The 15,659-nt window shown below is 38.5% G+C and overlaps 1 protein-coding gene across 1 annotated transcript in view; it reads right to left on the minus strand.

Annotated features, from left to right (window-relative positions):
- Positions 1 to 459: 459 nt before the first annotated feature.
- Adgre1 (adhesion G protein-coupled receptor E1) overlaps positions 460 to 15,659 on the minus strand; it is a 117,600-nt gene continuing 102,400 nt past the window's right edge. Inside the window, exons 19-22 of the mRNA XM_021186488.3 lie at positions 7,779 to 7,870; positions 5,042 to 5,210; positions 2,741 to 2,845; positions 460 to 848 (exon numbers count right to left, since the gene is read on the minus strand). Coding sequence (XP_021042147.3) covers positions 843 to 848; positions 2,741 to 2,845; positions 5,042 to 5,210; positions 7,779 to 7,870 — 372 coding nt within the window. The 3' untranslated portion in view covers positions 460 to 842. The remainder of the gene's footprint in view (positions 849 to 2,740; positions 2,846 to 5,041; positions 5,211 to 7,778; positions 7,871 to 15,659) is intronic.

Consider the following 15,659-nt stretch of genomic DNA (forward strand, 5'->3'; position numbering starts at 1 on the left):
ACTGGTCTTTTCTTTTAAATTACAAAGATACAAAGACTCATAACTTTTCAAGTACTGAAAATAAATGACTAGTTAATGCTTGGTCCTAAGTAAGACAATTATATGAAACCCCCAATTCAGGGAACATTATGGAAGAGAATATAGAATGTATGAGCTGGAGATGGGGAGGAGAGAGATGCCATGATGTCTTCTGGACATGGCATAGACCCATGTCCTTGTACTCACTGTAGCTATCATTTCTGCACATGATCAAGCTGCAACATTCACAAAATCAGTTCATATCCCAGCATTCAGAAGCAATAAGTGGGCCCACTGATTTACAAGAGAAATAGAATGTGAAGATTTTTTTTCCGGGAAGTGGGAAAATTGGGGTGGATATAACCAATGCATACATGTCTAAAATTGTAAATGAATAAATAAAAGATAAATAAGACATTCAGAGAGAGAACAAATAATTTATTAAGAGTTAATCTGTGTTCACTGCTTGATAGGTATTAAATGAGAATTTCTGGAACACCACAAGAAAGTGCATAGGAGACACAAAAATGGTAATCTCTTGTACCATTGAAATAGGACATGCTCTTTTCAAAACATGTGGAGCTTTATACTTGTAAGGAACAAAAGAAAAACTTATTCGGCTAAGTATCCTGTATTCCTCCTTGGTGCATGAAACTCCTGGAGTTTGGTTCCATCTATCCATGTTTTGAGATAAAAACAAAACTGCCATCAACTCATGATATCCTAAATTTCCATAAGCTAGATAGTTATTAAAAGTATGCTCCTTAAAGCACTTACAATCTTCAGACATTGTTCCATAATATATTTAAAAGCAAGAAAGGATGTTAACCCTGAAAAAGACAAAAGAGAATGACCTCAGTTAGAAGCAAAATTGATCTAAGAATTATCCAGTCCTATCTGTGGGGACAATTGTCTCACATGTACATGGATATCAATATAGAAACAGGCTATAAGCATAAACATTGAAATGCTAAACACAATTGTCCTTCTTTGTGATTCACTGAATTTAACTAGTTACTTGTGTGAGCATCTTTGGGCGAGGTGATTTTCTGGATCATGGTCCATTTATCAGGGGTACAGAAACAAAGAATATAACAAATGTAATGATTAATTGTAACTGTCAACTAGACACAATCTGGAATCACCTGAGAGTCTCAGTTTGGGATTATCAGACCAGGCTGACCAATAGATTTATCTTTATTTTACTGACTGATATAGAAATACCCACCCACCATGGGTGGCACCAATTCCTAGAAATATGATTCTGAACTATGTAACAATGGGCAGTGTGCTGAGCACTGAGTACATGCTTTAATTTGTTGGTCTCTGCTGCCGAGTGTGAATGTAATGTGGGCAATTCTGTCAATATCTTACTGTAGTGACTTCCCTGATGATGAATTGTTTTCTGTAACTTTGAGATAAAATAAACTCTTTTTCTACTAAGTTGCTTTTGTCAAGGTATAGTCAAAGGAACTGAAATTAAGACAGACCCAGTTGACCAAGTATTTGGTATGCACTAAGTGAATAATGAGGTCACAGCATGAAGTTATGTTAAAGTAAAATTTGATACAAAATCATTGACTAAATTAAATAAATATTATATGTATATTATGTAATATATAATATAATATATAATAATCACAGAATATATATAAACATGTATATGTTATTTGTTTTTTATTTACTAGTATATTGAACAAAATGATGTGTTTCTCTGTAGTGGTTTTATGCATGTACATTGATAATATTTATCGTGTTATCCTCTATTCAATTCTATTCTTATTGATCCTTTTTCCCCTCCCAAATGGCTACACTTCTATTTCATGTCACTTATTAACATGAATTTTACATATGACAGACAATATGTGATATTTAAACTTCTGTGTCTAGGTTATTTCACTTAACACAATGATTTCAAGTTCTAACCATGTTTCTGAAATTTTATTTCTTTTGTTTATGGCAAAATAAAACCTCATCTCTCATGGTTAATATTTACTGTCAACTTGAAAGATTCTGGAATCACTTAGAAGCCTCTGGTCATGCCTACGAGTGATCATCTACATTGCGTTAACTGAAATGTGAAGACCCACTTTTTTTGTTGTAGTATCATTCCAATAGTTAGGAGACAAGATCAAATAAAAAGGAGAAAGTGAGCCAAGCATTAGCACTCATTTCGCTGCTTCCTGATTGTGGATGCCATGTGACCAGCTGCCCCATGCTCCTGATACTGATCTCTTCACCATAATGGAATATACCATTGAACTGTGACAAAATAAACCCTTCCTTCTTCTGTTGCTTTTGTTGGGTATTGGGTTCTGGCAACAAAAAAAAGTAGCTAAGACACCTTCTTAGCCTAATCCACTCACCTGTGACTTAACAACTAAGCTGGTCACAGAACTTGGGGATGTAAATTGTCATATTCTTTGAACCAGTAATAACAACTCTCTGAGATCCTCATTGATCATTGACTAGGATAAAATTCTTAGCATATGTATTCTCTTTGCATCTGTGGATGTCACCCTATTTAGGTTGCCTAGTTTTAAAAAAAAAGTGTTAAATGTAGGATGCAAACCCTGAGATCCTGGCCCCAATATCCTCATCCTACAATCCCCACAGTGAGCACACTTAGCAGTCAGCAGTACTGACAGAAGGTATTCTTCGGTTTTGTTGAGCTTATGTGCCTCTTCTAATCAGCACCAGTAGGAAATTTACAGTCCCTTACCATCTTGGAAGTGGATGGCATAGATGACAGTAAAATCCCAGAAGTCTGGGAATGGGAGCTAAGGTCAGTCTTCCTGGTGAGTAGTTTCTTATATTCATCCCGTACCTGGAGGGGGAGACAAATGAAAGCAAAGTAAACCAGGCTTGGAAATGGCCCAGTCACTAAGTTTGGTATATAATATGAGTTCTTAAGTTTGGATCTCCAGCACCCACGTTTTTAAAAAAAAAAATCAATATGGTGCTTAGCCCTAAACAAGACCTACATCAACCAACATACAAAGGGTCAAGGAACATTATAGAAAAAAAGATAGAAAAATGTAAGAGCTAGAAGAGATAAGGGATACTGTGAAGTGCTTCCTCCTGGACATGACATGTCATCAAACTCATGAACTCATGGTAGCTGTTGGTACCTGCACAAGATCAAGCCAACCAAATTCTTGCATGTGTTGTTTAGAAGTCTTCTAGTCTCCACCACTTACTGAGGAATTATTGGAAGTTAATAGTTTCTGACAGAGAAATAATTGTTCATTTCTGGGGATATGCTCCAATGGATAGCTCCACATTCAATCATATATGGAAAATACTGACTAGACTTAGTATGGTTTTTAAGTCATGAAACATGACATTGGTTGGGTACCATGTTAAGAGGAATATGTAAAATCTGGTGGAGAGGAATGGGAGTAGGTATGATCATATTTCATTGTGTGTATGTACTAAATTCTCAAGAATAAGGAAAATTTGGTGGTGGGTTTGGTGGGTACCAACATGGCTGCACACAGCAGAAATCTCAATTCTAGGGAGGTGGACATAGGAGAACACTTTCTGAGACTTGATGGCCGATCAGTATAGATCAATTTACACTTCAAGCTCAGTGAAAGATCCTCTCTCAAAATACAGAATGGAAGAGATAGAGAGAAGAGTTGGTGCCTTAAGAGTCTGCCTTACTCATGTGAAGGACCCAACTTCAGTTCTAAAGACATGTCAGGCCGGGAGTGGTGGTGCACGCCTTTAATCCCAGCACTCAGGAGGCAGAGGCAGGCGGATTTCTCGGGAGGCAGAGGCAGGCGGATTTCTGAGTTCGAGGCCAGCCTGGTCTACAAAGTGAGTGCCAGGACAGCCAGGGCTACACAGAGAAACCCTGTCTCGAAAAACAAAAAAAAAAAAAAACAAAAACAAAAACAAACAAAAAAAGACATGTCAGGAGGAGGCTCACAAACACCCACAACTTCAGCTCTAGGGGATCCAGCACTCTCTTCTAGCCTCTACATGCACTATACTCATGTGCATAGAAGAGGTAATACATTCTTCTGAAAATAACATCTACCTTCAAAGACACTGAACTTTTTCTAAACATTGCTACCAAGTTAATAATATACCTTGAAATAATCTAAGATTAATGTGTTCAACTTTCTATCCTGCATGTGCTCAGTGTGTCTAGTCTAACCTCTTTTTAAGAGAACAATGTAATCAATCTTACTATTCCTTCAATTATTCAGGTTATAAGTTTTTTTTAATCTAAGCCATTTCATTATATGCCCTCCTATATCTCTGGCCCAGCACAATGTATGTGGGGTGTGGGAGGGGATGATCATTTGCTGAGAGCAACGAACAAGTTGAAGGCAACCTGAAACAAAACACATGTCTCATAAATGTAGAAAGCAACATATGGAAACAGATTGATAAGATCTGCAGCAATTTAAGGTGTTCTTCTGGGTCAGCTATGACCAGTAAAGTGATTTCTTCCCTGGTAAAACTCTGTCAAATTTTTCTGAAAATAATTTCTTGCCCCTTTTCTATGCTGTGTTTTCTGTGCTATTCAATAAACATAGGGTAATCCCTTTATTAGACAGTGGCACAACAGATAGATAACACACACAGGCAATTCAGACAGATCTAACAAACACCACATGCTAGCCAAATAGGCTACAGACCACAGACTATAGACATACAGAAGGCCCAAGAGGAGAAGTGGGGAATGCAGTTTGGCTGTTTCTCAGTCAAACTGCTCCACAAAGAGATTACACACATATGCACAACAATTTTATTTAAATAAAATACTAGAGATATGGGAGAACATGATAGAGAAATATTTCCAATGTCTGTGTCTAGCCAAGAGCACAGGTATGAATCCACACATATAACTCATAACACAAAAAACACATATACTCACAAATGCATACAACATACAAAGCACACACACACACACACACCAGTCCTATATATGGGAGTTGGTCTGCTACAAGCACACGCAGTAAGTAGTTTTATTCAGAGAAGCTGATGCAAGTAAGAAACATCTGCATACCTGGCGGTTGAGCAGACAGTGAATGAGGAAGATGAAAGCCCCCTGCAGACTGTTGATAATGGTGAACAGGTATGCCATGATGCTTGCCAAGGGGCCAATCTGGAAAATGCCCAGCACCCAGGAGCAGCCCAAGATGAAAATCTGGGCAATGGCCTTGAAGGTCAGCAACCTAGAAGATAATGTTTACAAAATTGAATAATTGAATTGTCTTGAGAGCTGGTATGGTCTCCATGGAGACCTGGCACTGTCTGAAGATGACATCACATGGATGATAAAGACAGAGAAAAACTTGCTGTCTCTTGGACACTGCTCTTGTTTACTACAACACCAATACTCTTGTATTCTTGGAAATGGCTGACATAGCAAATTTTAAGTTATGTATTTCAAAAGCAAATTTTAAACTTGTAAAAATAAAAATAAACCCAAAATCTCAAAGAAAAATTTGCTGTCTCAAGTCCTATAGTCAATTAAAATGCTGTTGTCCACAAATACACATGTATTCAAAGATGTGTGGATGTGTGTGTTGAATAAATTTTTGGTTTAGCAATGAATGGCTAAAAAGGCTCATGTACAGACACTTAGATCTCATGTAAGTGGTAAACCCATGGTTACAAAATGCTGAGAGATCCTTTCACTGAGGCAAATTCATCACATTAAGTACAAAAAAATGTGATCGGTGGCTTTAAATACACTCACACATCATGCAACCATCACTACTATATAGTTCTTAGTCATTTTTATTATCTTAAAAATGAAATAGACACATACATGAAAAGAAACAGTATGCAGGCAAAGCAATCATTCTCTCTCCCCCTTCCTATGGAAGACAATTAATATTCATAAAAATATAAATGAATAGAATAAGTATAGATAAATATAGACTAGATCAGATTTGGTTAAAACCAGTTAGTGGACACACTATAGAATAAAAACATAGACGTAGGATAAAGAAAATGTAGCATGGTCATTCAGTGGAATATTATATTAGCATAATAAGGAGTGAGGCAGTTGTAGCTGAAAGAATATGCATAAATCCTATAAACTTCATAATAAATAAATAAAAATTCAGACAAAGGCAAGCTGTTGCATGGTTAAATTTATTTGGGTATCAAAAATAAACTAAGAGAGAGGAAAAGACAGAAACAGATAGGCAATGTAAGGCTATTTTTTAAATAATTAATAATAATATTCATTTGTTATAATGATGGAGAAGGAGGAGTATGAGAAGTATGAGGAAAAGGAGAGGGAGAAGGAAGAGGAAGAGGAGGAGGAGGAGGAAGAGGAAGAGGAGGAAGAGGAGGAAGAAGAAGAAGAAAAGAATTAAGTGAGTAACAACAGTCAATGTCCAGGCTTGGAGCCAGTTAGTGAATGATTTATTCAATCACTAATTTTATCACATGTATGAGACCCTCACCCTCTCTATGCATCACATTGTCCTGTATGACTCCCCAGCCACAGAAAGGGATTCTAAGCCAGGCCATATGGCACACTGAATAATCATAGCACTGAAGAATCATGGATTTCAGACCTGCTTGTCCTACAGAGGGAAATCTGTTTCAAAATAGACAAACATTTTAAAATATTATGAGCCTTCTTATATGTTTTTGTGTTGTATGTGCATATTTATCTTTTGTGCATGCATATGAGTATGGTGTGTGTGTGTACATGTGTGATGTGAATGTATGTGTGCATGTGTATGTGTGTATGTATGCACACCTGCATGTCTGTGAATGGATGTGTATTTATGATTTCATGTATGGATGTACATTGTGTGTGAACATGTGAGTGGTTGGGTTTGTACATGAGTGTGAATGTGAATGTGTATGTGCATGTTGTGTTTGCATGTATGTGTACTTGAGCATGTGGGGTGGACATGTGTATGTATTGTGTGCATGTATGTGTGCATATATCTGTGTTTGTATGTGTCAATATGTATGTGTGCATTTGTAGGTATGTATGTGAGTTCATGTGTGTTCATACATGTCCATGTATGCTTATGTCCATGAGCATATGTGTGCATGTGCATATATGTTCCTGTTTGTGTGTGTGCATATGTGTCCATGCATATGTATATCCATGTTTATATGTGTGCATGTATATGTACATATGTCTGTTTGTGTATGTGCCTTATGCATGTTTGTCCATGTTTGTGTGTGGGTGCTCACACTGAATATATCAATATTTGTGATCCATAAAAGGCTCAGTGTTCCCAGAAATTATAGTAGTACATTATTAGCTACCTAAAGTGAGCCATACTAATATCCCCTTTCTACAAATAAAGAAAGTGAGCTGTGTAGAGGTCCTATAAGCAACATAATGTCATACAGGTCATAAAGGACATCGATGGAGTGGGAAGTCTGATGTCTGGACTCTTCTATTCTATGCAAGCCTCATCATGTCTCTGCAATGAATGTTCAAAAAGTGATCAGACTGGCAGGTAGCTCAACAGTTGAAGTGCTTAATGCACAAATGTGAAGACCTGAGTTTAAGTCCCGAGAACCCACATAAACCATGTGTGTATAACATGAACATCTGTAATGCCAATGCTCCTGAGGTGAGATGGGAGGAGGAGACATGAGAGTAGAAACCAATACCCTAGGATTCCTCTGACCTCTGCATGTGTGTCATGGCATGTACACACCTACATGTGAACATGATATATAGAGAAAGCTGAGAGAGTGGTAAAGCTTTGTCAGAAGAAGGAAAGGAATGAGTAAAGGTGAGAAAGAGACTGTACCTCGTGTCCTTGAGTTTAGAGACTTCTGAGCTGACACTGCAGAGCTTCTGCCTCAGAACCCACAGTGTCCAGGCAAGGAGGACAGAGTTGATCTGCAAGGATAAGCAGAGGGTGTATAGACAAGATACATAGACTGACCATGACCATCTACACATTAAAATATGGCCTCTAGTAACCTATCCTGGATGGAGGATGCCAGGTTGCAATCCTAGATTTGTCAAGTCTGAATAGCCTGGACTTGAAACAGCCAACAGTTACACAGCTGATGCCTCTTCTTCCAATTTAGGGTGGACAGCAGAAAGCCAGAATCAGCACTGATGGCCCCCATAAGACACCCCAGTTGTAGTTTCCCAACATGCAAATTCATGCCACAGCATTCAAAGCATTCTTAATCACTGACACTCCCTGCCTGCTTCTGAGTATACACTGTAAGTGATGAAAATGCATACCTCTGCTATTATACTGTAGCTACCTTGCAACAAATTGTTCTTTGTTGTTTGCATGTAAATATTTTTATTTCCACCAGCTGTTTCCCGTCATTTCAGTAAGAACTGAAACCAATGTTGATACCATAGACTATGACACAGAACAGATGGTTCCTTCTCTTCAAAGGTGTTCCCTCAGCCTTCTCATAGTGGTGTGATGATTGGTATTAATTGTCAACACCTAGAAGGCAAGCCTCCAGGAACACCAGTAAGGGACTGTCTAATTTAGGGTTAGTCTGAGTATTCATGTGGGGGATGACCTTGATTAGTAGAAAGACCCAGGCATTGTGGGTGGTACCAGACCCTAAACAGAGTCTTAAGAGAGTGGGACAGTGAGCTGAGCACAGTGCATAAATTCATTGATCATTGCTCTTGAATGTAATATGATGGACCGCTTTGAGTTCTTTTAGTCTTGACTTCTCACAGTGATTGGATATACCTTGGACTGTGAGCCACATAAGCTTTCTTCCTTACATTGCTTTGGTCAGGATACTGGGAGGAGAGGGAGATTAGATTATAATTATACTCATTTTTCCCTTTCTTGTCCTTCTTCCAAACCCTCCAATATACTCCTCCTTGCTTTCTTTGATATCCATGGCCTCTTTTTCCATCGTTATTATATACATCTATATTCCTAAATGCAACCTGCTTAGTCTCTGCAGGTGCGCAGCAGGCCTCCGCCCCACCAGCTCCAGACCACTACAAGGCGCTGCGGGAGGTGGCTGTCCCTGCAGCCCTGGAGGCAAAGGCCATGGAAGCCGAGGCAACTTCCACTGAGCTAGAGGTGGTGCTTGGACGCTCTATGGGTGGCTCTGCCACCTCGCTGTTCTTGCTGTGCTTGATTTTCAGGGATGACCACTTGGTACTGGATAACCAATTGATACGCTCTTTCTTAGAAATATAATTCCTATACTTAAGGTTTGGGGAAATTTGTGGAAGAGGGAACAAAAATATTCTAGGACATGGACTATGAGGGATTTTGCTGTGAGATTATATTTCCTAACAACATCAGTAGTTACACACAGGAAGTCTCAACATGACTGAAGAAACATAGGCTGGACAAAAACAGTAGCAATGGACATGTCGAAGTGGAAAAAGGAAACACCATGAGGCTTCAGCTCTACACAAAGAATAACAAACAATCCAGGAGTGCTATGAATGGGAGAGATCAACAGTGCACTTTATGACAGCAACAGGGAAGGAAACTAAGACAATCGGATTCACATAAACCAAGAACCTAGGTTTTCCATGTTGGTAATATTGACATCTGGGATCATATCACCCCCAATGTGCGACAAACAGTGCTTTCTTCTGGTCGTTTGTGGAACAACTTCTTGGACGCTGTGCATTAGATGCCAGTGTTACCCTCCTTCTTTGTTATGAGAACAACAACAAAAAAATATTTTTTTTTTCGCATCAGTCCCCTGAAAGGCAAAATTGCCCCAGTGGAAAGCCAATGTATGGTGGAAGGGTATTTTTTTTCTCCTGGCAACTAAGATTTTCAGGAGGAAAAATTGTGTTGAAAATTTGGAAGTAAGTGAAATAAACATTTCCATTTCCTCCATGCTGGCTAACATTCATAGTTCTGGAAGCCTCTGTGCTGGACAGGAGAGAATGGCCATCAACAGTCTAACCTCTCTGGACCCTGTGTAAAATTAATAAAATGCTAACCTGCCAGGCAAGCTATGCCTCCTAGGGCAATAGTGACATGAATATTTTGGAAGTGAACAATTACTTCCTGACTGGAATTGAATCCCACCACACAGAAAAGATACGTAAAATATAAAAATATTTTAATTTTTTTTGGAAATGATTCTATTTATTTACACAGAAATATTAAGCCAGAAGTGAAAATGCTTCTATTGTTATATGCAGGAATATAAAACCACACAAAAGGATTCCCAGGGTCTGCAGGTAGAGCAAAGCTAAGTCTATGAGTTTATTCTTTTTTGTTGTTGTTGTTTTGGTTTTGGGGGGTTTTTTTGGGGGGGTTGTTTGTTTTTGTTGTTGTTGTTTTAATTTTATTTTTATTACATATTTTCTTCATTTACATTTCAAATTTATTTTCCTAATTTCCTAATTTCCCCTCCAAAAATCCCCTGTCACCTCTCCCCTCCCCCCTTCCCCTGCTCACCAACCCACCCACTCCTGCTTCCAGTCCTGGCATTCCCCTATACTGGGGCATAGAACCTTCACAAGACCAAGGGTCTCTCTTCCCATTGATGGCCAACTAGGCTATCGTCTGCTACACATTTCATTACTTTGTTTTCTTACCCCCCCCCACTTGGGTATTTTCATTATATACATTTCAAATATTTTCCCCTTTCCAGGTCTCCCCTTAGGAAACCCCCTATTGCATCCCTCCTCCACCTGACTCTATGAGGGTTCTCCCCCACCCACCAACTCCAATTCTACAGCCCCAGCATTACCCTACACTGGGGCACTGAACACCCTTAGGACCGAGAGCCTCTCCCCCCACTGATGTCCAACAAGTCCACCTTCTGCCACATATGTGGCCAGCACCATAAGTGACTCCATGTGTATTCTTTGGTTGGTGGTCCAGTCCCCAGGAGTGCCTGGGCGAGCATCTAGCCTATTGACATTGTTGCTCCCTCCATGGGGCCGCAAACACCCTCAGTCCCTTCTCCATCTCCTCAATTGGGGACCCCCAAGCTCAGTCCAATAGTTGGATGCAAGCTTCCTCTTCTGTATTTGTCAGGCTCTAGCACAACCTCTCAGGAGTCACCTATATCAGGCTCATGTCAGCAAGCACTTGCTGGCATCCACAGTAACATCCAGTATTGGTGGCTGTATATTGGATGGATCCCCAAGTGGAGCACTCTCTGGATGGCCTTTCCTTCTGTCTCTGCTCCAGAGTTGTTTTTTTTTTTTTTTTATCTCCTTATTTGCTCCTCTGAGTATTTTGTTCACCCTTCTAAAAAGCACTGAAGAATCTACATTTTGGTCTTCCTTCTTCTTAATTTTCATATGGTCTGTGAATGGAATCTTGGGTATTCTGAACTTTTGGGCTAATATCCACTTATCAGTGAGTGCATACCATGTTTGTTCCTTTATGACTGAGTCATCTCACTCAAGATAATATTCTCAAGTTTCATCCATTTGCCTACAAATTTCATGAAGTCGTTTTTAATGGCTGAGTAGTACTCCACTGTGTAAATATACCACATTTTCTGTATCCCTTCATCTGTTGAGGGACATCTAGGTTAACTATGGCTTCTGGCTATTATTCATATGGCTTCTATGAACATGGTGGAGCATGTGTCCTTATTACATGTTGGAACATCTTCTGGGTATATGCCCAGAAGTGGTATAGATGGATTCTCAGGCAGTACTATGCCCAATTTTCTAAGACTGATTACAAGAGTGGTTATAACAGCTTGCAATCCCACCAGCAATGGAGGAGCATTCCTCTTTCTCCATATCCTCGATAGCATCTGCTATCACCTGAGTTTTTGATCTTAGCAATTCTGACTGGTGTGAGGTGGAATCTCAGGGTTGTCTTGATCTGCATTTCCCTGATGACCAAGGATGTTGAACATTCCTTTAGGTGTTTCTGAGCTTTTCATATTTCCTCAGTTGAGAATTCTTGTTTAGCAGTGTTCCCCATTTATTCATATTTGGATGTCTGGAGTCTACGTTCTTAAGTTTTTTGTATATATTGGATAGTAGCTCTCTATCAGATGTACAATTAGAAAAGATCTTTGCCCAATGTGTTAGTTCCAGTTTTGTCCTATTGACAGTGCCCTTTGACTTACAGAAGCTTTGCAATTTTATGAGGTCTCATTTGTCAATTCTTGATCTTAGATCATAAGCCATTGGTGTTATGCTCAGGAATTTTTCCCTGTACTCATGTGTTCCAGAGGTTTCCCCACTTTCTCTTCTATTAGATTCAGTGTATCTGGTTTTATATGAAGGACTTTGATCCACTTGGACTAGAGGTTTGTACAGGGAGATAAGAATGGATCAATTTGCATTCTGCTACATGTTGACCTCCAGTTGAATCAGCACCATTTGTTGAAAATGCTATCTTTTTTCCACTGGATGGTTTTAGCTCCTTTGTCAAAGATCAAGTGACTGTAGGTGTGTGGGTTCATTTTAGGATCTTTAATTCCATTCCATAGATCTACCTGTCACTGTACCAATACCATGCAGTTTTTATCACTATTACTCTGTAGTACACCTTGAGGTCCAGGATGCTGATTCCCCCAGAAGTTCTTTTATTGTTGAGAATAGTTTTCACTACCCTGGGTTTTTTTTTATTCCAGATGAATTTGAGAATTGCTCTTTCTAACACTATAAAGAATTGAGTTGGAATGTTGACTGGGATTGCACTAGACAAGATGGCCAGTTTTACAATATTAATCCTGCCAATCCACGAGCAAGGGAGATCTTTCCATCATCTGAGGTCTTCTTTGATTTCTTTCTTCACAGACTTGAAGTTCTTATCATACAGATCTTTCATCTGTTTGGTTAAATTCACACAAAGATACTATATATTGTTTGTAACTATTGTGAAGGGTTTAGTTTCCCTCTTTTCTTTCTCAGCTTGTTTATCCTTTGGGGATTGGAAGGCTACTGATTTGTTTGAGTTAATGTTGTATCTGGCCACCTTGCTGAAGTTGTTTATCAGCTTTAGGAGTTCTCTGGTGGAATTTTTGGGGTTGCTTAAGTATACTATCTGCAAATAGTGATATTTTGACTTTATTCTTTGCAGTTTGTATCCCTTTGACCTACTTTTGTTGTCTAATTGCTCTAGCTAGACCTTCAAAAGGGAGACAGTAGGTAGCCTTGTCTAGTCCCTGATTTTAGTGGGATTGCTTCAAGGTTCTCTCCATTTAGTTGATGGTGGCAACTGGTTTGCTGTATATTGCTTTTACTATGCTTAGGTATAGGCCTTGAATTCCTGACCTTTCCAAGACTTTTAACATGAAGGGATGTTGAATTTTGTCAAATGTTTTTTCAGCATCCAATGAAATTATCATGTGGTTTTTTTCTTTGAGTTTTTTTTAATGAAATAGTTTACATTGATGGATTTCTGTCTATTGAAATATCCTGGCAACCCTGAGATGAACTCTACTTGATTGTGGTGAGTGATCATTTTGAGGTGTTCTTGAATTCAGTTGGCAAGAATTTGATTATTTTCCCATCAATATTCATAAATGAAATTGGTCTGAACTTCTCTTTCTTTGTTGGGTCTTGGTGTGCTTTTTGTATCAGAGTAATTGGGTAGTGTTCTTTCTGTTTCTCTTTTGTGGAATAGTTTGAAGGTCTTCCTTAAAGGTCTGAAAGAATTCTGCACTAAACTCATCTGGTCCTGGGCTTTTTTTGGTTGGGAGACTTTTAATGACTGCTTCTATTTCTTTAGGAGTGTGGGACTCTAGATAGTTTAGCTGATCCTGATTTAACTTTGGCACCTGGTATCTGTCTAGAAAATTGTCCATTTCATTCACATTTTCCAATTTGGTTGAGTATAGGCTTTTGTAGTAGGATCTGATTTTTTTTTTTAATTTCCTCAGTTTCCATTGTTATGTCTCCCTTTTCATCTCTGATTTTATTAATTTAGCCCTCTGGTTACTCTGGCTAAGGGTTTATTGATCTTGTTGATTTTCTCAAAGAACCAATTCCTGGTTTTGTTGATTCTTTGTGTAGTTCTTTTTGTTTCTGCTTGGTTGATTTTGGCCCTGAGTTTATTATTTCCTCCTGTCTACTCCTCTTGGTTGTATTTTCTTCTTTTTGTTCTAAAGCTTTCAGGTGTGCTGTCAAGCTGCTAGTGTATGCTCTCCCCACTTCCTGATTTTGGAGGCACTCAGAGCTATGAGTTTTCCTCTTAGCACTGCTTTCATTTTGTCCCATAAGTTTGGGTAAGTTGTACCTTCATTTTCATTAAATTCTAAAAAGTCTTTGATTTCTTTCTTTACTTCTTCCTTGACCAAATTATCATTGAGTAGAGTGTTGTTCAGCTTCTATATTTATGTGGGATTTCTGTGTTTTTATTGCTACTGAAGACCAGCCTTGATCCATAGTGATTTGATAGGATGCATGGGATTATTTCAGTCTTCTTATATCTGTTGAGGTCTGTTTTGTGACAGATTATATGGTCAATTTTGGAAAGGTACCATGAGGTGCTGAGAAGAAGGTATATTCTTTTGATTTAGAGTGAAATGTTCTATAGATATCTGTTAAATCCATTTGGTTCATAAATAATGTTAGCTTCTCTGTTTAGTCTGTGTTTCCATAATCTATCCATTGATAAGAGTGGCATGTTGAAGTCTCCCACTATTATTGTGTGAGGTGCAATGTGTGCTTTGAGATTTAGTAAAGTTTCTTTTACGAATGTGGGTGCCCTTGCATTTGGAGCATAGATGTTCAGAATTGAGAGTTCTTGGTAGATTTTTCCTTTGATGTGTGTGAACTGTCCTTCCTTATCTTTTTTGATGACTTTCAGTTAAAAGTCGATTTTATTCGCTATTATAATGGCTATTCTAGCTTGTTTCTTGAGACCATTGCTTGGAAAATTGTTTTCCAGGCCTTTTACTCTGAGGTATTGTTTGTCTTTAACACTGAGATTCTTTTCTTATATGCAGCAAAATGCTGTGTCCTATTTACATATCCAGTCTGTTAGTCTTTCTCTTTTCATTGGGGAATTAAATCCATTGATGTTACGATATATTAAGGAGTAGTGATCGTTGCTTCCTGTTATTTTTTATGTTATTTTTATGTTTGTGTGGTTATCTCCTTTTGGGTTTGTTGAAAAAGATTACTTTATGTCATTTCTAGGGTATAGTTTCCCTCCTTGTGCTGGTGTTTTCCAACTATTATCCTTTGTAGGACTGGATTTGTGTAAAGATATTATATAAATTTGGTTTTGTCATGGAATATCTTGTTTTCTCCATGTACAGTAATTAAGAGTTTTGCTGGGTATAGTAGTCTGTGCTGGCATTTGTGTTCTCTTAGGGTCTGTATGACATCTACCCAGGATCTTCTAACTTTCATAGTCTCTGGTGAGAAATCTGGTGTAATTCTGATAGGTCTGCGTTTATATGTTACTTGACCTTTTTCCCTTACTGCTTTTAATATTCTTTCTTTGTTTTGTGCATTCGGTGGTTTGACTATTATTTGATGGGAGGAATTTTTTCTGATTCAGTCTATTTGGAGTTCTCTATGCTTCTTGTATGTTCATGGGCATCGCTTTCTTTAAGTTAGGGAAGTTTTCTTCTATAATTTTGCTGAAGATATCTACTGGCCCTTTGTGTTGGGAATCTTCACTCTCTTCCATACCTATTATCCTTAGGCTTGGTCTTCTCTTTGTGTCCTGGACTTCCTGGATGTTTTGGATTAGGGGCTTTTTGCATTTTGCATTTTCTTTAGCTGTTGT

Source organism: Mus caroli, unplaced genomic scaffold (genome assembly GCF_978045245.1).
Source record: "Mus caroli unplaced genomic scaffold, Mus_caroli_1 scaffold_18, whole genome shotgun sequence".
Lineage (NCBI taxonomy): Eukaryota > Metazoa > Chordata > Mammalia > Rodentia > Muridae > Mus > Mus caroli.